Raw genomic sequence first — 21,991 nt, 5'->3', positions numbered from 1 at the left:
CTTGGGCCCCACCCAATGTCACGGTCGTGCGAGAGCAAGCCCCAGGCCTCTCCCTCCTCTCTGTTCCCCAGCCCTGAGAGGACTCCCCACTAGCATTCACCATTCTTATCTCTGCATGCTGTCTTTCTAGACTAGACGGTACCCTCCCTGTGGACAAAGATGGTTGTTCTTTTCTTTTCTTTCTTTTTTTTTTTGAGATGGAGTCTCATTCTGCCGCTCAGGCTGGAGTACAGTGGCGTGATCTTGGCTCACTGCAGCCTCCACTTCCTGGGTTCAAGCAATTCTTCTGCCTCAGTTTCCCAAGTAGCTGGGACTACAGGCTCACGCCACCATGTGCAGCTATTTTTTCTATTTTTATTTTTAGTAGAGATGGGGTTTCACCATGTTGGCCAAGCTGATCTCAAACTCCTGACCTCAGGTGATCTACCCACCTTGACCTCCCAAAGAGTTAGGATTACAGGCATGAGCCACCATGCCCGGCTGGTTATTGGTTCCGATGTACCCAGAACTTAGCACACAGTAGGTGCTCTAAAAAACCTTTGTGGAAAGAAATAGAGGGAACAGGTGCAATGTGAGGTAGGAGTGTGGGTGTGGGGTGTGCATAAGCCACGTCGTGCCCAAGATACTCTTGTGGCACCTCTGTGCCTCCCCATCATGGCTGCTGGGGGCTGGCCGACTTGGGAAATGGTGTCAGCTGTGCTGTCCTGTCAAGACCCTAGTGGTTCAGGAGTTCTTAATGTCAGGGTGAACCTGAGGTCAAGGGTCACCCAGAGTGACCTGGTGACCTCCTCCCACGGCTCCTAGAGCAGGTTTGAACCCACCCTGGGGGTGTGAAGAATCCGTGGTTCTCCACCCTGTGACAATGGCAGGGGATGGAGGGGCCCTTTCAAAATGGGGCCAAGCCCAGCCCTCTCTGATCTCTCATTCTGAGTAGCAGGAGAGCTGTGCCTGGTGTCCTTGGGGAAAGGGGAAAGGGGAGAAGGCAGATCACGCCCGAGGCCAGGCCTCTGCTCAGGAGACCCAGCCCAGCCTCTGCTCCCAGTGTCCTGAGTGGAGGAGGCCCGGTGGACAGCAGGCATGTGCCACTGAGCCGCTCCCGCTGGGCCCACCTTCGGTACCGTGGGTTTGGTGAGGGTGGGGCCCCACACCACCCACAGGGAAGAGTGTGAGGGACACAGAGTCAGACAGACAGACACACCAAGAGGAAAGAGAGAAGGCCGCAGATCTGGAGCCAGTTCCAAGGGCCTCTGGGAGGGAGGAGGAGACTTCAAAGCGCTCCCAAACAGCTTATAAACAGGCCAGTGGGTGGGGTGGCCAGCGTGGGCTGGGGGTCGCTTTCTGGAGGGGCTGGAAGCTTGCACGGCGTGTGTGGAGGCCATAGGCCTGGGGTGGGCAGGAGGAGGGCCCAGCCTAACCTCTCTGTGACTCGGTTTCCTTTCCCGCGCTAGGGAGCTCCCTCCTGGGGCTGCCGTGGGGTCAGCAGCGATCGATGTGCAGGTGAAAACGCTGTGTGGGCTCCAGGCCGATCAGATGTTATTTATTATTCTGAGCTGTGTTTTGGTGGGAGACTTGGAAGGGCTGGAGGGAGAGTCAGAGTATTTTGGGCTCCTCTCTTCCCCGATGCTGCTTTGAGAGTTCTCAGAGCAGAACGTCCAGGAATGGGGCCCAGGAAGGAGAAGTCCGTGGCTTGAGACTGGACCAGGTTGGGTGTGGGGGCTTTCTCCATCAGCCCCAGGAGTAGGGGTACGATAGCCAAGCTTCCCCTGCCCTGCCGTGTGCCCCTCTCCTGCCCTCCTCAGCACCCCCCAACCTCTGCTGGGCGCCTCCCCTCCTCCGACCCCCCTCTCATCTCTCTCACGCCCTCTAATGGTCTCTTGGGACTGCCCAGAAATCGGCCTCCTCTCCTTGGATACTTGTCCAGGCCTAATGGGGCTGTGACAGTTTTTCTAAGTCCTGCTTAGAAATGTGTCACTGTCCATGTCCCTTTGTGCTATCAAAGGAGGCTGCGCAAACCGCGTTTGTCCAAGGGCTGTGTGAAGGCCCCCGCGCGGAGCAGCTGGAACACGGGCTGATGAAATTACCGGGAATTCAAAGCAGCCGGCGTCGCCCGCTGTCTGGCTTCATTACGGGGACTGGCCTCGAAGGGAAGTTTATTCCAATAATTTAGAGGATTAGGATCTGACACCCTTCATTAGCGATTTGACATAAGCAGAAAAGACAGATCCTGCAGAATGGCCGCCCAACGGGAAGGAACCAGCTCAGGCAGGGAGAAGGCAGCACCCGCCCGGCTGGGAAGGGGAAGGGTCTGGGCGTGGAAGCCAGTGTCCCGTGGCCATTTTACAGTCCTGTGAGATGGCGAGCTGTGTTCCTGAAGGGGAAAGTGGATGTAGGGGAAGGAGTGGCCTGGGCTCAGGCCTCAGTTTCCTTAGCTGTAAAGCGAGATTGCCTTCAGGATCCCTTCCGTCTCTGATGCGTGTGGGGGCCACCCCACCGACTGTCCCTGGGACACAGCAGCTCCTCAAGGCCCTTGTGGTTTGGCCTTGGAAAGGTACCTCTCTTTCGGGGCTCTATGTGCCTCCGCCCCCTACCCCCAGGATCGAGTGACCAACTCGAAAACACTCAGATTGCAGGCTGCTGTGTGGCATTTTAGATACAAGCCATTTGCTGCCAAATGGGGGAGGAATCGCCCCCAGCCCCTGGCAGCTTCTGGCTCTCTTCCCGGCCCCTCCACAAATATAGCCCCTGATGTTTCAAAAATTTCTTGTCCAGTCTGTGAAAACCAGAGTTTGGGCTGTGCCTTGACAGCAGTTCTGACAGATGGATGGGGGAGGGGTGGTTTTAAAAGGCCCCTGCCCACACCCAGCAAGCTGGTGTCCCTGTTTCCCGTACCGTGGTGGGGTAGCTGTGGCTGGTGTCCCTGTTTCCCGTACCGTGGTGGGGTAGCTGTGCGACATGGGCAGGTTGCTTAGCCTCTCTGTGCGTCCTTTCCTCCGATCTGAAATGGAGGTGCAGTTTGTTGTGAGGATTAAATGAGATGATGCGTTCAGAGAAGCCACACGTGTGAAGAGCCCAGTGCATCTGGCAGCTGGTACCACCAGGACTGCTCACTGTGTGCGACCTTGGACAAGTCGCTCGCCCTCTTCGACCACAGACCTTCTCCTTTGGGAAGTGGGGGAGGCCAGACAAGGCTGGCAGTCAGAAGGAGCTCACTGAAGAGCAGCCACTGTGGTAGTCAGCGAAGGCAGCTGGACTCCGGCACAATCCTGAGACACTGTGACCGCGGAGGTTTTCTTGGTGTGTCAAGGAAGAGCGGGGAATGTGATCCGTCCCAGCCGCCGGGGGAGCCAGAGCATATCTGGTATGTGTCTCTGGAATGATTTGGGGAAAATTAACTGAAGTTGGAACTTAAGACGCAAACTGCCCTGGACACAGAGATAGGGAGCTGTCCGTGTGCACACCCCCCACAAAGGGCTGGGGCCGGGGTGGGAGTCAGCTTACAGGGCACAGCGCGGCGCAGGCCCGCCCTGGAATGGCCGTGAACTTGTTGTTTTTCCACGTCATTTGCTCTCAAATGTACTATCAAGCCGGGCGATGCTAACCCGGCGGCTGCAGGTCCCTCCTCGTAACAAGCGATTGTGTGTTCTTTAGAGGTGGCCAAAGAGGAGGAGGGGGCCCGGCCCCAAGGAGGTGGGGGAAAGGGAAACAAGCCCTCCTTCAGAGTGAGCTTGCGTGTCCTGGAGCCAGCTCCCCGCAAAGCACATGCCATTTCTGGCCCTTGAAGGGGTTAAAGGCCTCCTGGAGTCAAAAACAAGCAGGTGTCCCACCGTGCCAGATACGCTGCCTAAACTGCTTCCAGCTTCTTTTTTTTTTCCCCCCCTTCTGCAATAAGTCTGTGATCAGCCACGGGACAGAGGCGCCAGCAGCCTGCCTGTGACAGGCATCAGGTTAGCTGGCTCCCACTCGGGTGGCGCGCCCAGGATATAAATCCGGGCGCGGGCCCCTGCTGTGGCTCCTCTCCCTGCACACTCAGGAGAGGGAGCTTCCTTCCAAAGACCTTTCTTTTATCTGAAGCCGCACAGCCCGGCAGGCTGTGCTGACTTGGTGCAGGCAGCAGCGGCAGAGCAGCCTGAGCAGGAAACCTGCTGGGGTGGGGAGGGCAGGTGTCTGCAGCCCCTGAGAAGAAGGCCCTGGTGGGCCCCAGACCCTGGCATCGTTTCAGGGGAGGTCTCTAGCAGCCCCAGCCTGCACCATGTGGGCCCTAAGGTGTCACCGGTTCTGGTCTCGCTGGGAGCAGGTGGCAGCGCTGCTGCTGCTGCTGCTACTGCTCGGGGTGCCCCCGCGAAGCCTGGCGCTGCCGCCCATCCGCTATTCCCACGCCGGCATCTGCCCCAACGACATGAATCCCAACCTCTGGGTGGACGCACAGAGCACCTGCAGGCGGGAGTGTGAGACGGACCAGGTGAGTGGGGTCCAGGGACCAGAGATGGACCACGTGAGCCTGTGAGTGATGGGGGTGGGAGCCATGGGGTAGGGACTGTGCGGGAGTGTGAGGAGGACAAGGTGAGTGGGGTCCGGAAGCCACAGTGTGAGGCAGACCAGGTGAGTGGGGTCCAGAAGCGGGAGTGTGAGATGGACCAGGTAAGTGGGGTCCAGAAGCAGCAGTGTGAGATGGACCAGGTGAGTGGGGTCCAGAAGCTGGAGTGTGAGGCGGACCAGGTGAGTGGGGTCCAGAAGCCAGAGATGGACCATGTGAGCCTGTGAGTGATGGGGGTGGGAGCTACAGGATGGGGACCATGCAGGAGTGCCCTGCAGGGCCCAGGAAGGTGAAGGAACACAGGCCCCGTCCACCTGGAGAGAAACAGGGCACCATCCTGTCTATTAACACCGAAGCCTGGAAGGAGAGGTGGGAGCGATGTCCCAGTTCATCAGGGACTGGAACTCGAGGATTCCTCCTTCATGTGTGCTGAGGGCTACTGTGGGCCAGCACCATGCCAGGCACGTCATGTGTGTTGGCATGACATGTCAGCATGGTGGGCATCAGCAGCCCATTCACAGGTGAGAGAGTGGACACAGAGCCAGGCAGGGAGGGCACAGGTGTCATGGCCAGTGAGGAAACGATGAGCTTGGAACCCACGTCTAACAACAAAGCTTTGGTTGCATCGGACTCCAGGCCACCTCCTCAGGAGTTTGGACCCTGAGCCTGAGAGCAGACCAGGCTGACAGCAGGCCAAGCAGGAGCAGCTCTGAATGGATCTCTGGTGTCCCTGGGAGGAAGGAGACCACGTTTCAGCCTCCCAGCTTCCTTGGTCCTGCCTTCTGCTCTGTATCAGAGGGCACTGCCGCAGGGCAGGGCCAGTTCTCTTCTAGCTCCCGAGTCATTCCTGAGGGCCATTCCTGCCCACCCCCTCTGGGGCAACAGGCTGTGGGACCTGCACCTGCTCCAGGCAGAGCTATTTCCTGCCCAGTCTGGCCAGCTCTGAGGGCAGCACGAAGCCTCCCAGGGCTCCAGATCCAGGCTGGGGCATCCCCAGGGAACATGAGAGCCACTGGTTCCCCCGTAGATGCCTGGTTACCCACAGGAGAGCAGAGGGCTGACCTGGAGAGGGTGGCCTCAACCTCACAGTGCCCAGGGACAATTCTTAGGCCTCCCAAGACAGATGCTCCCAGTGGGCAATGGTGGTGCCAAGTGAAAGGAAGATAAGAAGTCGGGAGGAGTGGTGGCTGCTCCTATCTGGCCAAGGTCATGCCATTGGTTGGCTACATTTGCAGGCACAGGCTGGCCTGATAAACCAGGTAGGGTTTGGGGATGGTGAGACTCTGGTGGATTTTGTGTCTTGGGGAGAAGGCACCTGTGGAGGGCTGGGTATCCAGACAGCCCTTGGGGACATTCTGGCCCCCTTACACAGAAGTGTTCTAAGGACCCCCTCTAGGTTCCCTGTGGCCAGAAATACCTTCCCTCTGGTGCCCAAGGACCCAGCCTTTCATGGACCTCCGGGTCCTGAATGTCTTAGGGAATGGGATGAGGCTCAGGCCAAGGAGAAGGTTCTGCTCCCACTCCCTCTCCTGCTCTCTATTCCCTGCGGGGTCTCTCTTCCCTTAGACCCAGCTCTGAGAGCTGCCCATCCCTGTCCCAAAGCCTCCCCTGGTGTGGCCTGGAAGACTATGCCAAACAAGGGCTGCAAAACAAAGTCCCCATTCTGAGCCGAAAGGGGTAGAACAGTAAACAAGTCAAGCAGGCAGGCTCCATGCAGCCAGGGTGGGGGGATATTTTCCCCCTCTTAGCTGATGTGGAATGTCAAAGAGGCCGAAATAAAAGTTGGAATGACAAGAGGCCAGCCCTAGTGGGGAGTAATTCACAGAGTTACTACCTGGTGGAGGATTAGGAGCGTTGCCTGCCTGCCCAGTGGGTACGATGTGTTATTGTTGAAAACACCACGTGAAATCCTTGTTTGTGTCAGCTCCAGGAGCATGTTGCTAATTTCGAGGAATTAAACTAATGCTTTACGTGGCTCCACAGAATATCAGAGGGGATTACGGCCTGGCAAGTCCTTGCTGACGGCCTTGCTGACCTTTGCCACACAAAGGGACTTTTTTCTTGTTGCTTTCCCTGTGAAAGGTCCCACATGGAGCTGACACCTGGGCCTGGCACAGCCTGAGGCTCTGAGACCTGGCGTGCGGGGCCCATCATGCCTGCCCTGACTGTTGGCTGTGGATCGATCTGGGCCCTCTCACAGCCTCTGTTCCCTGTGTGTGTCGGTCTCCTTGAGGAGAGGAGAGGTGTGGATCACCTCGGATAAAGTCCCACGGGCATTCCCCTCTTAGCCTCTGATGTGATCTCTTCCAGTCGGCAAGGCATCCTCACTCCCATAGGAAAGAGATGAAAGGCAGGCCTCCTTGTTCAAGCTAGACCTCATTTGTGCTACATGATGCAGGAGAAAAAACGCCATTTCTCGATCCCTTCCACTGGGAGCTTGGAGCCTTGTTCTGCCACTTCCCATCTCTGTTGAACTTGGGCATCACCTCTCGGAGTCGCTGCAGTCTCATCTGTAAAATGGTTGTAGGAAAACTTTTCCTTTTAGAGTCTTTGGCCCACCCCTTCCTACCCTGCTAGCTGAGTGACCTTGGGAAAGTTACTTAGCCTTTCTGTGCCTCAGTCATCATCTGTGGAGTGGAGATAATGGCTGTACCCACCTCTGGCTTGTGATGAGCATAGCAAGCTCACAGATGTCAAAGTTCTTACACGAGGGCCTGGTATGCAGGAGATGCTACGTATGCATTCGTTATTATTTTCAAGTGTTTTGCTCCCACTAGATGGTGAGTACATGTTAGCTCTCCTCCCCACAAACCATGGGGTAGGATAGGGAGCCCCTCCTTTCCTCCTCCTCCCTGTTCAGGACACCCTCTCTGGCTCTTTCAGGAGTGTGAGACCTATGAGAAGTGCTGCCCCAACGTATGTGGGACCAAAAGCTGCGTGGCGGCCCGCTACATGGACGTGAAAGGGAAGAAGGGCCCAGTGGGCATGCCCAAGGAGGCCACGTGTGACCACTTCATGTGTCTGCAGCAGGGCTCTGAGTGTGACATCTGGGATGGCCAGCCCGTGTGTAAGTGCAAAGACCGCTGTGAGAAGGAGCCCAGCTTTACCTGTGCCTCGGATGGCCTCACCTACTATAACCGCTGCTATATGGATGCCGAGGCCTGCTCCAAAGGCATCACGCTGGCTGTTGTAACCTGCCGCTATCACTTCACCTGGCCCAACACCAGCCCCCCGCCACCTGAGACCACCATGCACCCCACCACAGCCTCCCCAGAGACCCCTGAGCTGGACATGGCGGCCCCCGCGCTGCTCAACAACCCTGTGCACCAGTCGGTCACTATGGGTGAGACAGTGAGCTTCCTCTGTGATGTGGTGGGCCGGCCCCGGCCTGAGATCACCTGGGAGAAGCAGTTGGAGGATGGGGAGAACGTGGTCATGCGGCCCAACCATGTGCGTGGCAACGTGGTGGTCACCAACATTGCCCAGCTGGTCATCTATAACGCCCAGCTGCAGGATGCTGGGATCTATACCTGCACGGCCCGGAACGTGGCCGGGGTCCTGAGGGCCGACTTCCCACTGTCGGTGGTCAGGGGGCATCAGGCTGCAGCCACCTCAGAGAGCAGCCCCAATGGCACGGCTTTCCCGGCGGCCGAGTGCCTGAAGCCCCCAGACAGCGAGGACTGTGGCGAAGAGCAGACCCGCTGGCACTTCGACGCCCAGGCCAACAACTGCCTGACCTTCACCTTTGGCCACTGCCACCGTAACCTCAACCACTTTGAGACCTATGAGGCCTGCATGCTGGCCTGCATGAGTGGGCCGCTGGCCGCGTGCAGCCTGCCCGCCCTGCAGGGGCCCTGCAAAGCCTACGCGCCTCGCTGGGCTTACAACAGCCAGACGGGCCAGTGCCAGTCCTTTGTCTATGGTGGCTGCGAGGGCAATGGCAACAACTTTGAGAGCCGTGAGGCCTGCGAAGAGTCGTGCCCCTTCCCCAGGGGGAACCAGCGCTGTCGGGCCTGCAAGCCTCGGCAGAAGCTCGTTACCAGCTTCTGTCGCAGCGACTTTGTCATCCTGGGCCGAGTCTCTGAGCTGACCGAGGAGCCTGACTCGGGCCGCGCCCTGGTGACTGTGGATGAGGTCCTAAAGGATGAGAAAATGGGCCTCAAGTTCCTGGGCCGGGAGCCGTTGGAGGTCACTCTGCTTCACGTGGACTGGGCATGCCCCTGCCCCAACGTGACCGTGAGCGAGACGCCGCTCATCATCATGGGGGAGGTGGACGGCGGCATGGCCGTGCTGCACCCCGATAGCTTTGTGGGCGCGTCAAGTGCCCGCCGGGTCAGGAAGCTGCGCGAGGTCATGCACAAGAAGACCTGTGACGTCCTCAAGGAGTTTCTTGGCTTGCACTGAAGCCCCCCACCCCTCCCTGCCCCTCCCTGGTCTTCTTCCACCTATCCACCCCAATGCCTCTCAGCAAACTGGGCGAGGTCAGATTAGACAGGCTTGGGACAGCAGGGAAACATCAACCGACGTGTCAGACAAAAAGCCACAAAGGGTCTCAGATCAGCGTCTGTTCTTTGGGTTCAATAAGGGGTTCATATCCTTTTTAGCTGAGGGGGACAAAAGGAGAAGTCAGTGGACACACGGAAGTTATTCGTGACCACCAGCTCGCTCAGACATTCTCCTCCCCTCACTGGCCCCACACCCCTGGGTCTCCCAGCCACCCTCCCCTAGCCAGTCTCCCAGCAAGGGTTTAAGAGATGGCCGCTGTGTGCTGGTCACAGGAACAGTTGAATGGATTGGCTTGCAAAGGGGGTAGGTGGGGAGAGATAGGAGGGCCCAGGGACTCATGGGACACCTTTCCCACAGCCTCCTCGATTGCCATGAGCAGAGGCCACTTGGGGTTAGGGGCATGGGCAGTAGCAAGCTGGAGGCAGAGTCCAGCCCAGCACATGACTTGCCCTGAATGGAAGCTGCTGGAACAGGTGCCTTTGGGTGGTGGTCAGCTTGCCTCTGACGCCACCACGGCACCAGCAGAATACATATTTCTTCTCCTTGGCTGCATTGGTTTGTCGATCTAGTTCAGTTCAACTCAGTGGATGTTCTCTGAATGCTTACTGGGTGCCAGGACCACAGAGAGATGTTAGTCACTGCCCAGCTCTTAGAGCCCCAACACAGATGTCCTCATCCCAGGGCCCCCAGACGCACCCCTCTGCTGGACTCACAACTGTCTGGAGTTTCTATCTGATGGATGGTGTGCTTTCATATGCCACTGGTTTCCTTGGACATAGAGCAGACAAAAGCCCCGGGATCTGTTTGGTAGCAGGAGAAATGCAGGAAGATGAAAAAGCAGGCAGGGAAGGGGATAGTAATGGACTGAGAGAGGAGGGAGGTGGCTGGAGAAGGAAAAGGAACATTGCTCGATGCTCCCATCTGGTGGCAGCCTCGGGAGCCCACGGGAACCTGGAAGGAGGCTGTCTGTGAGACCTGGGCAAAGGATGGGGCAGCTCGTCGGTGATTTTTTGTGTTTCCAGACTTTCTGTGTGATCCTGGCCCTCCGGCCGCTAGAGAGAGGATTGGGAAACCCCACTGTCAGCTCTGCATCTGCCCCCACTACCCTCCTCTGCCCTATTCTGTCCCTGCCCCTCCAAGCTGAAGAAGGTCCTTGTGGGGCGTCCTCATTTCTTCCTCAAATATAAGGAGGAAGATACCAATTAAAAGCTCATAGTATCAATGGCCCTTCTTGTGTGATTCGTTTGGGTTACGGTGGCGGAGGGAGGGAGGTGGGTAGTGTCATTTGCTTTGGTGACCTTACAAGAGGGAAGTCTGGCCAGTGGGAGCATCTTTGGGGGATGGAGAGACGCTGGTAATATTTGGGCCCCTTTTGCAGCTCCAAGGCCCCTTAACTGATGCTCAGCTCAGCTCTGTGAGTTAAGCTGAGGTCAGAGAGGTGAGGTGACTTGCCAAGAACACAAAGGCAGGAAGGGGTGGGGACCAGCCCAGGTGTTCTGATCTGTAATCTGCTCTCACCCCAGCGTGACGGCACAGTCGGTCAGGTGCAGTGTCCAGACCCTTCCACCAATGGTATCAAGTTCAGAGGCGAGAAGGTGGAGGAGATCGGAACGGAGCAGGCAAGGACAGCTGCCAGCTGTGACTCACTAGGGGGCCTCTAGGTGAGGCCTGGTCCCAGGAAGACTGTTTCAAGGCCCTAGGTATGCTCACGGCGTGGGGCTTGGTTCCCAGAATGGGGACAGCTGTGCCTTTGGCCCCAGGGAGGCCCACAGCAGCTCCCCAGCCCTGGAGACGTGTTCAGCCATGGCACACCCCACAGCCTGTTTGTCCCCAAGAGACACCACTCCCCTGCATACTTGCGTGTGTTTTCCTGGGCCCCAACCCAAAAGAAGAATCCAGGCCCAGCCTAGCCTGGCCCAGCCCATCTTATCTGCAATAAGGGTGCGAGGAGGAGGTCGGGAGCAGGAAGAACAGAGGCAGAGGATCCAGGGTTTCTCAAGTTGACATCGGGAGAACACTGAGCACAAAACTTAGCCACCAAAGTGGTGTGGGCAGCAGCCACGGGCCCCCACCCTGCTCGGGTCAGGTCACCAAGGAGGGTGAGGGTGGTCTCACCCTGTCCTCAGAGGCCCAGGGACATTCTGTGCACCTGCTTCCAGCTCGAGCTCTAGCACGTTACCAGGCAAGCTGTGGGGGCAATTGTCCACATGCCAGCACCTGTCACCTCCCTTTTCAACCCCATTTGCACAGATATGGGACCTAAACCCTGCGGCTGGGCCGGGACAGCAGGGCCCCCAGCCGCACATCTGCTTCCCTGATGAAGGTGTGAGGTTCAGGAAAATCCCATTGTGGGGCTCCCTGTCACCAGACCACTGCCCACATACAGCCCCAGACCTGGGGTCCCTGTCACACTCCAGCCCCACCTGGCAGAGCGAGAAAACTCAGCCCGTGAAGTCGGATTTGCCTAGGTCTGAATCTGGGCTCTGCTGCTTACCTGCGATCTCTCTGAGTCTCTGTTTCCTCATTTGTAAAACAGAGGGTAGTAAGATCACTCTACAAGGGGCTCGGGAGCTGGGGCCTATTAACCGGGTACAACTGGAAAGCCCAGGAAGGAGGACCTGGCGCCGAGTGGCTGCCCCCTGCCCCCTCCCAACCTTGGCAGTTCTCGGCTCGGAACAGACCCCAGAACCGAAAGCCCTCCCCTCGCGTTTCTGGGTCTTGGGCTTTGCGGTTTCAAATGTTTTATTCTGTTGCTCACAGAGTATATCCAAACTGAGCACCCACTATAGACTGATTTGGGGTTAAGAAAATATGGGCACTTAGGGAATGGGTGGTTTCGAACCTATTATAACTTCTGACCTACTACCTGGCATTCATTTTCTATCCTTGAAACCAAGCGGGGGTCCTTTCTTTCCGTTACCCTAGGCCTTATACAAAGCCTGGCATCTAGCAGGAGCTCAGGAAAGGGTGGATGGAGCTCCCAGGGCCTGGTTGCCAGCCAGTCTCGGGAGGTTGCTTTGCTCAGTCAAATTGAGGAGATTTGGCCCCAGCCTAGGTCCTGGGACATAATGAAATTGAGGCCCCTTTATCCAGGCTAGACTCGCCTGTCTCCTGTCTGCCCTGGATACTCACTCCTCACCTTCCTGCACCCACTTGGCTCTCTCCTTCCTGTTCTGACCCTCAGTTTGCCTCTTCAGAGGCCTATTCCCGAGTGGCCTGTCTCCAGATCAGCCCCCAGGGCCTCTGGGGCAGGGCAGCTTGGCTTTTTCCACCCTCCGCCTCCCCCAGCACCTCCAGCCTGCTAGGACATTCTGCTCCATTGTCTAGCTAGCCGCTCCGTAGTCTGATGTCACCCCCCGGACAGTGGGGCTGGAGAGCAGGGATGGGGTGGACCCTGACTAGGGAAGGGGGAGAATAAGTCCACAGCATCGGTGATTGCCTTAGGCCCTGGGGAACTCCCTCTGTCCCCTTGTCCTGTTGTAAAACAGCAGCCTGTGTGCGCAGTCCTATGTGCCAGGTACCAGCTCTTGTAAGCTCCACTGCAACTGGAGGAGACAGAAGGCTATTTTGTAGGTAGGAAAACTAAGGCTAGAGGGGATAAGAAACTTGCCCCAAATCGGGTGAGTGGCAGAGCCAAGACTTGAATCCTGCCAGTCTGACTTCAGAGTTTTTGTTTTGTTTTGTTTTTGAGATGGAGTCTCACTCTGTCACCCAGGCTGGAGTGCAGTGGTGTGATGTCGGCTCACTGCTACCTTCGCCTCCCGGGTTCGAGCGATTCTCGTGCCTCAGCCTCCCTGAGTAGCGGGATTACAGGCATGTGCCACCATGCCTGGCTAATTTTTGTATTTTTAGTAGAGACAGAGTTTTGTCATGTTGGTCAGGCTGGTTTCGAACTCCTGACCTCAGGTGATCCGCCTGCCTCGCCTCCCAAAGTGCTGAGATTACAGGTGTGAGCCACTGCGCCCAGCCCAGAGCTCTTAATGCTCATGTTATGTTGTTTCCCCTAGTGTGCAACACATACACGCAAACACACACACACCCCGCTCTGGGCTGGGCAGTGTGGCGTCCTCTCAGGACCCCGAATATCTCTAAAGAGACTGCCTCCCATCAGCACACACATACAACTCAGGGCTGTTTACAACCTCATCCTGGGACAAGTATTTCTATCACACACACAAGTAGTCCTGGCCTAGATTCATCAGCCTTCTGCCTACTCATCTTTCAAGACTCAGCTCCTTGGGGAAGCCTCTGCTGTCCCCTGGCTGTGTGAGCACTCCTCTCTGAGTCCCTCTCCCTCTGTGTTTGTGCTGATCCAGATCAGAATCATTGCCTAGGGCCTCCAGGACACTGTGGGCCCAGCTCTCAGAGCTCATGGCGGGGCTTGCTGGGTGAAACAGAGGGTCCTGGGACCAGGGGCCACGCAGCGCTGCTGCACTGAACAACCACAAGCCTAGAAGAGGCCTCTCTGGGGTCCTCCCTCTTTTTCCCAGCTCCACCTCCTGTTACCTCCTCTTCCTCCTCTTCCTCTCACCTCTCTGAGGAGTCTGAAGCTTCCCTCCTACTCTGGAGAATTTGTGATTAATGCAGGTGGGATGGGTGGCAGGGTTCCTGGGCCCTATTCTTGGCTGTGGCCTCATTCTGGAATGTGCCCTGAGGTCAGGTGACACTCCTCACTCAGGCTGTGACAGGAGGAAGGAAGAGTAAACCTCCAGCTGGCATCTCCTGAGGGAGAGGGCAGGGTGGGCAGGTGGGCAAGCCCCTCACCCCTCTCCTGCCTGCCTCCCAGGCTCCTGAGGCCCTTGACCCATTTCAGGGTCACGTTGGAGTCCCTGCAGTCCCGTCCCAAATTACCCCGGGACACGGAACTCCACTAGGTCTCCAGCAATACTCTGGCCACCCTCAACCCCACTCGGATGAGGGAAGCAGAACCCAGCCCAACATAGACTAGCCTCTCCCGGAGGTGGGGCCTCTTCCCAGGTGTCTGTCAGGGGCAAAGGGGGCACTTGTGTGCTTTCGGCCCTTTTCAGGCCTTGAGGACACTGCCAGAGACCCGACAGGAGGAGGTGGACCCATCCTGATAACTTGTTTTCTGTTTTGGTGTGAGGGATGCATCCAATTCTGCCCATAGTCTAAGTGAGAGCAGAGGACGGTGATTTTATCTCCTTCCTGTGTGGGTAGCCTGGAAGCGAGGAGGGGCCTGGGGTTTTCTCAAGGACCCTGGACAGGGGAGAATCACAGTGCCAGGAGTGGGGTGGACATGAGAATGCTAACCCCTGCGCCAGGCACTTTACGTGGACTGCCCGGTTGAATCCTCCCAACCCTCTGAAGGCACCATATTATTTTACTCTTTCACCACTTGGCAGATCACACTCTAAGCTGCAACCTTCAGGAGGGCAAAGACCGTGCTTTGTTCACCTATACACCAAACACAAGCCTGACCATGTTCGTTAAGTGTTTGTTGAATGAATGAATGAATAGGGCAAGCCCTATAGGCTTTATGGAGGAAAAGAGGCCCTCATAGGTGCTATTTTACAGATGCTGAATCGGAGACTCTAAATGTTTAAAGGACCCAAGGCTATAGGGTCATTAAATGAAAGAGCCAAGATTCAAAGCCAAGTCTGTCCGAATTTGGCACCTGTAATCTTATCACGATATTACATATGTATTTTAACCATCGCAGTTAAAGGCTGAGGACCCCAAATGGCAGTTCCCCTTCTAAACACCCATAACCACCACTTCCAACTGGTCCTTGACCTCTGGGAGTACCAAGGGTTTATAGAAATTTTATAAAGCCATACCCTCCAATACTGTTAGTACTGAATTCATGTAAATGAATTTAAATTAAATAAAAACGTAAAATTCAGTTCCTCAGTTACACTAGTTATGGATCAAGTGGCATGTTTCATGTGGCTGGTAGCTGCCATATTGGACAACACAGACAGAATATTTCCAACATTACAGGAAATTCTATTGCACACCCCTGTTACAAAGGATTGACACGAAATTCTCTTCACTCCCGTTGTCTCATGACCCTGATCTCAGCCTCAGTATGCCCTCATCTTTTCTCCTGAAAGGTTTATACAGCTTTTTTCTTTTCTCTTTTTTTTTTTTTTTTGAGACGGAGTTTCACTCTCTCACCCAGGCTGGAGTGCAATGGTGCAATCTCGGCTCACTGCAACCTCTACCTCCTGGGTTCAAGTGATTCTCCTGTCTCAGCCTCCCAAGTAGCTGGGATTACAGGCGCCCACCATCACACCCAGCTAATCTTCATATTTTTAGTAGAGATGGGGTTTCGCCATTTTGACCAGGCTGGTCTCGAACTCCTGACCTAAGTGATCCGCCTGCCTCGGCCTCCCACAGTGCTGGGATTACAGGTATAAGCCACCGTGCTCGGCCAGGTTTATACATCTTCACGCAAATAAAGTTCTTGATGGCCTCCCTCAATACCCCAGAGTTCCCAAAGAGGGACACAAATAAGTGCACACACACACGCAGCACCAACAGTCATGACACGCAGGTGAAGATGAGTTCTCCAAACTTTTAGCTGAATATGGTAGGTAGGTCTCCAAACTTTTAGCTGCTGATAGGAAGGAGACAGTGGGAATGAGAGGCTAAGTCCTCCCATGGCACAGCACAGTGCTCATGACGGCTGCTGCCTCCCAGGAATCAGTCTGCCACCAGGCCAGTTATTCAGCAGCTCTTCAGAGACGCCTATGCTGCAGCTGTCATCTTGTTTCTTGCATGGAAGTGCTGACTAACAGTCTAATAATTATTTTGTTAGTGGTCATTGCTGCTATAAGTGTGCTGCATAAGCGTTTAAAAAGAGGGCCCAGGGGGCTCTGTTCTGCAGGATGGGGGTGGTTAAAGACGTCAAGAACAAGACCTACTTTAAGAGATACACGTGAAATTTAGAAGATGACAAGAGGGTAAAACTGATTACTATCTTTGGAAACACTTGGTGATATAGGATAAAAACAAGTACAACATGCCCAAATACAGGAAAAGTCATGTAACTAATAGAGATATCATTTGTCAGATTACTTATGCTCACATAGAAGGGGATATGATAGTCTGTACAGCTTATGCACATGAACTGCCAAAATGCAATGTGAAGGTTGGCCTGACAGATGACGCTGCAGCATGTTGTACCAGCCTGTGCTGGCCCGCAGGCTTCTCAATAGGTTCGGCATGGACGAGATCTATGATGGCCAAGAGAAGGCGACCAGAGATGAATTATAATGTGGAAAGCATTGATGGTCAGCCCGGTGCCTTCACCTGCTATTTGGATGCAGGCTTTGCCAGAACTACTATTGGCAATAAAGTTTTTGGGGCCCTGAAGGGAGCTGTGGATGGAGGCTTGTCTATCCCTCACAGTACCAAATGATTCCCTGTTTATGATTCTGAAGGCAAGGAATTTAATGCAGAAGTGCATCAGAAGTACATCATAGGTCAGAATGTTGCAGATTGGATGCATCACCTAATGGAAGAAAATAGAGATGCTTACAAGAAAGAGTTATCTCAATACATAAAGAACAGTGTAACTACAGACATGGTGGAGGAGATGTGTAAGGAAGCTCATGCTGCTATACAAGAGAATCTAGCTGTGTTAGTCTATTCTTGCACTGCTATAAAGAAATGCTCGAGACTGGACAATTTATGAAGAAAAGAGGTTTAATTGGCAGTCTATGCAGGAAACATAGCAGCTTCTGCTTCTGGGGAGGCCTCAGAAAACTCATAATCATGGAAGAAGGCAAAGGGGAAACAGGCACGTCTTACATGGCCAGAGCAGGAGGAAGAGAGAGAGGGGGAAGTGCTACATACTTTTAAACATCCAGAGCTCCCAATGACTTCCTCACTCACTATCACGAGAACAGCACCGAGGGGTGGTGCTAAACCATTCATGAGAAACCACCCCCATGATCCAGTCATCTCCCACCAGGCCTCTCCTCTAACACTGGGGATTAAAATTTGACATGCAATTTGGTGGGGACACAGATGCAAACCATGTCACCAGTCCATGAGAAGAAGCCTGAGAAAGAAGCTAAAAGGAGGAGATACAACCATCCCCAAATGTCCCTTGCCCAGAAGAAAGATTGGGTAGCTCCAAAGAAGGCAAGCTTGTTTTTTCTGAGCCCTGTCTTACAAGAGCAGAGGAGCAGACTGCTGAGGGCTAAACCAAACAACAATTTTCTTTCTTTCTTTTTTTTTTTTTTGAGATAGAGTCTTGCTCTGTCACCCAGGCTAGAGGTCAGTGGTGCAATCTTGGCTCAGGGCAACCTCCACCTCCCAGGTTCAAGCAATTCTCCTGCCTCAGCCTCCCCAGTAGCTGGGATTACAGGCACACCCCACCACACCAGGCTAATTTTTGTATTTTTAGTAGAGACGGGGTTTCACCATGTTGGCCAGACTGTTCTCGAATGCCTGGCCTCAGTTGATCCACCTGCCTTAGCCTCCCAAAGTGCTGAAATTATAGGCGTGAGACACCACGCCCGGCCCTAGACAACAATTTTCTATGAGGATTTTTCAGATAAAGACAATCAACATATTAAGCAATAAATAAATAGATAAGTAAATAAAGGACCAGATATTTTAGGCCTCAAGATCCCCAAATCTCCTTGCTATCCAGGCTGGGTCGGCAGTGAGAAAAGGTCAGTCATGGCAGAGCATGGGCTCAAATACTGGCTTTGTGACTTTGAGTAGTTAACTTCTCTGTGCCTTAGTATTATCATCTATACAACAGAATAATAATGGTAGCCATAGTGCCTCTCCAGGGTAGTTGGTCCTGGACCTCATTGCTTCAGCTTGTTGGGGATAATTGCTGTTGCACGTCCCTGCCCATGATTGGAGCAAGAACCAGGAAGGGAAAACAGGCCCCTCTCCCAGAGCAAAACGAGAACAGATGCAGTCTCCTTTGCTGACAAGGAAAGAGTCCAGGAGGAGGGTAGCTGGAGAAGAGAGGGGGAGAGGAGGAGGGAGGGAATGAGAGGAAAAAGGAGAAGAGGGATGGGGAGATGCATACACACATACTCGCACATTCGGGGTTGTGCAGTTGGAGGCCCAGGAAGCAAAGATAAAGTGTAGTAATTTGGTTAGAGATGAGGAACCTCTGAGACCTCCATGGAGGCCCTAAGAATATTTCTGAACCCTTCATTCCCAGCTCCAATACCTCGGGGCACAGAACTAAGCTCTCACTGATCCCTTATTTCAAGTGCCACTCTCCATCTCAATGTACCACAAGGGGCAACAGAATAAAAGGGGAAACAGCCTTAGGACCCTGGTATGATCAATAACAGACTCAAAGCAATCTTCACAATCATTACAACCAGCAGTTTTACCCTGTGACCCTAATAAGTGCTGAAGCTGGTGTTTATGGATGACCAGAACACAGCTTTAGTAAGACTTACACAGATGGTAACCCATCTCTGTCCCAGGCCTCATAGAAGGTGGGCACTCTTTACCAATTAGATATCCTTTTGGTAGGGTTAATAATTTCCATTACTAACAGCTTACAGCGCTTAATATGTGTTCAACATGCATTATCTCATTAAATATTTACAACCCTGTGATGTGTATATTTTTCACCTCCATTTAATAATCTGTCCATTTCAGAGATAATGAAACTGAGGCTCAGGGAGATTGAATAAGTTTCCCAAAGTCTCTGGCCAAGCAGGGAACCAAACCTAGGCGTGTCTGTATGACTCCAAAGGCCACGTACTTAACTGCATGTGTGATATTTTCCACCACAGATTCAAGAACAGTCAAGTCTGGTTTCATCTCATTTTTGTGTCCTCCCTTCTCCCTGCTAATATACCAGGAAGTTTTACTTCCTAGGATTCTCATGAAAAGGCACATTTATGGCCAGCTGACCTCCCCTAAATAGGCTGAGTACATGCCCTTGAGGCTAAGCTATGCGGGGAAAGGTGGAGGATTTGAGCCCTCTCTCACCACAGAGTAAAGAGAGTTCAGGTTATTCTATGTAGGGAAGAGGATATTATGCTGAATGCTTTATTTATCTTACATACTCATCACACCAACCCTAACGAGTAGAATTTGGAACCCTTTTACAGATAGGAAATCCAAGGTGGAATCGTTTTAACAGTGCACTGCTATTTAAGGTTGAGTTTGGGATTTGATTCAAAGTCTGACCCCAGGCCAGGCGTGGTGGCTCATGCCTGTAATCCCAGCACTTTGGGAGGCCGAGGCAGCGGATCACCTGAGGTCTGGAGTTCGAGACCAGCCTGGCCAACATGGTGAAACCCCGTCTCTACTAAAAATACAAAAAAATTAGCCGGGCGTGGTGCTGGGCACCTGTAATCCAGCTACTCAGGAGGCTGAGGTAGGAGAACCCCTTCAACTCAGGAAGCGGAGGTTGCAGTGAGCTGATATTGCACCACTGCACTCCAGCCTGGGTGACAGAGCAAGACTCTGTCTCAAAAAAAAAAAAAAAAGTCTGACCCCAAAGCCCATATTCTTCCTCATAGAGGATCACGAGGAGTAATGTTATTTGGAGGCTGAATGAAGCCCCCTACACCACTCTAGAGCATTCTTACATCTGCAGGGAAAATTGTGGGGCCTAAACATGTGTCCCCGCTGGTCAAGTGAGTGTGAGACAAGGATCAGACGCTGGTGTCTTCTGTGCCAAAGCAGGATCCACGCTCTGTACAGAGTAGCGATGCTCTCTGAACAGTCCCAGGTCACATGAAGGAGCTTGGCCGGCTTGTGGTGGTATTTTCAGTGGATGACAGAGTGCTCAGCCACCAAGAGAACTTAGAGAAGCCTGGGGAAGGGCATAGCCCGGGGAAGTGACCCAGGCGAAAAGTTACTTGGGAATGTTAATTTCTGGCTGAAATTTATACAAAGCTTTCCCTTCAAAGCCTCATTCTTCGATTTATATTCAAACCGGAAGATATTACAAGCACCCAAAAAGCCAAACTGGAAAAAGAAACTGCAGAGCTCCACAGACTTGTTACCTTGGCCAGGGGTAGGGTGTGGCGATGGGAGTGGCAACTGGGAGTGACCTGGGGGTGTCTGAGTTTGTGCAATGAACACGCACTTTCCACCAACACCAACTTCTGGAGGGGTAGTACCTGCTGTGAGCCCTGACATCACAAAACCAAAAGAGGCTTTGTCACTAAAGGTAGGAAAACAAATGAGATGACCCCTAGAGGGAGCTTCTAGCCTGAGGAGGTTTCTAGATTAAGCATGAAACTGAAACTGTCTTAAAAGGAAGGAATTCGACATCCCTCTGACACAGCCTGACGCCCCTCTCAGTCCCACCTCTTCTTTCCTTGGACTTCTTACCGGTCCTCCCCATCTCACTCCTGGGTTTGATGAATAAAGAAGTTTTAAACTATTTCTCTTTCATAATGTTTCTGTACAAAGCTTGAAACAGTGAAAAAATAAGTTAAAATGTTCAAATTCAAAGGCAGGTTCTCCCAGGAGAGATGGGCTGGCAGCAGAGCTTCTATTTCTGATTTCCTCCGCCTTTTTCCCCAAGGGTTAGCAGCACACATTCTTCCTACTGTGGATACATCTGATGAAGAACACACACACACACACACACACACCAGGACCAAGGTTTTCCTCTCAACTGCCTGTTCCTCCACTGGACCTGGGAATATGAGGGAGCCCAGGCTTCCCCGGGTGCTTCCAGTGGACATTGTACCCATTCTTCATAGCTGGATATCTCCTCCCAGATCTAGAATCCCTAAGATAGGCACAGTCTCTCCATTTTTTTGTTCATACCCCTACATTTTCCTGTGTATTATGATTATTTGGGCGTGTGTGTTATCCTTTGCTAGAGTGTAAGCTCCTTTAGAGGTTCTGAAGGATTGTATATATCACTGCCAGTTCCTAACGCGGGAGACGCTTAATAAATGTGTTGAGTGGATGAATACAGGAGCTGTTTTTAATCATATCTCACCTTGTTTGAGAAAGAATTTAGGGACAAGAATGGAATCTGAGCCCAGGGCAGCAACTTGAGTCAACATCACCCTTTTGCTATCACAAGTACTAGTAAAGCTCAGGACCCAAGACTTCAGTATGTGAAGTGCCTGTAGTTGCTTCTCAATGAATCTAATCATCCAGAGAGCAGTAGCAATGTAAGTAAGTAAAGCTAGCACGTAGCCCTCAAACTCATATCTTATTCCATTGTGTTTTTGCAACCGATTTCCCTTTCCTAATTGTGCCTGGCAAAGGCTGATAGTAAAATAAGTTTGGGATTGCTGAGCAAACAATCACAAGTGAGGTTTGCAGGAGAGGGGGACTGGGCACAAAGTGCAGCTTAGATGACTTCTAAATAATCAAGTGTGGCTCTTTTTATAAAACCAACCAGTTGAAGTCAACCAAAGGAGCAGGATAGTGTAATGGTTAAGGATCATGGACTTTGGAAACAGAATCCCACAGTTCAAATCCTAGCTCCGCTGGCTGTGACTGTTGCGAGCTCTCTGCCTCCACTTATATATCTGTAAATGGGTGAAACAGTACAACCTTCAGAGGGTTGTTATGAAGTTGAACTGAATTTAAATGGGGTAGTATCTAGCACATAGTAAATTCATATAAGGGTTGCCATTATTATTACTGAGTTTTGGGGTTGGTCATTCCCTCTGGATTCTGTGAGACTTTGTGATAGTATAAAAATCATCCTTCAAATAGGCAGTGCTTTACATAGGAGCAGTTCCCCATCCTCCTTGAAAATGTGGGAAAAAAACACCTGCACAATCTTCGGGAAACTGCAGTGTCAGACCTTCTGCAAAGCCTCCTTCCGGGAAAACTGATCTCCAGGGCAAGTTGTCAGGCAGTGTATGCATAAGCTCTCTCCTTTACTGTTCTTTCCACCTTTCCCAGGCCCTGGAAGCAAAGGCAGATAGAAGATATAACACTCTGGTCCCTTGCCCGCTGCCAGACCCTTCTCTTTTGGCAGATGCTCCTGGGGAGATAAGCTCTCACCTC

At 53.1% G+C, this 21,991-nt stretch overlaps 1 protein-coding gene and 1 pseudogene across 2 annotated transcripts; both read left to right on the top strand.

Annotated features, from left to right (window-relative positions):
* The first annotated feature begins 3,012 nt into the window (after positions 1 to 3,012).
* On the top strand, positions 3,013 to 10,267 carry WFIKKN2 (WAP, follistatin/kazal, immunoglobulin, kunitz and netrin domain containing 2). Of its 2 annotated transcripts, none has more exons than XM_054460073.2 (2): positions 3,013 to 4,459; positions 7,418 to 10,267. In XM_054460073.2, exons 1-2 carry the CDS (start codon positions 4,250 to 4,252, stop codon positions 8,936 to 8,938), a joined length of 1,731 nt encoding a protein of 576 aa, XP_054316048.1. In that variant the 5' UTR covers positions 3,013 to 4,249; the 3' UTR covers positions 8,939 to 10,267. The 2 variants fall into 2 exon arrangements, with proteins under 2 accessions (XP_054316048.1, XP_054316049.1); XM_054460074.2 differs by having other exon boundaries at positions 3,013 to 3,358; positions 7,418 to 10,261.
* A 5,624-nt stretch (positions 10,268 to 15,891) lies between these two features.
* On the top strand, positions 15,892 to 21,980 carry LOC129017590 (large ribosomal subunit protein uL18-like; annotated as a pseudogene).
* The last annotated feature ends 11 nt before the right edge of the window (positions 21,981 to 21,991 follow it).

The sequence above is a fragment of the Pongo pygmaeus genome, chromosome 19 (assembly GCF_028885625.2).
Source record: "Pongo pygmaeus isolate AG05252 chromosome 19, NHGRI_mPonPyg2-v2.0_pri, whole genome shotgun sequence".
In the NCBI taxonomy this organism is placed as follows: domain Eukaryota; kingdom Metazoa; phylum Chordata; class Mammalia; order Primates; family Hominidae; genus Pongo; species Pongo pygmaeus.
The sequence above is the reverse complement of the archived record's forward strand: the minus strand, read 5'-3'. Positions and strand labels throughout refer to the sequence as shown.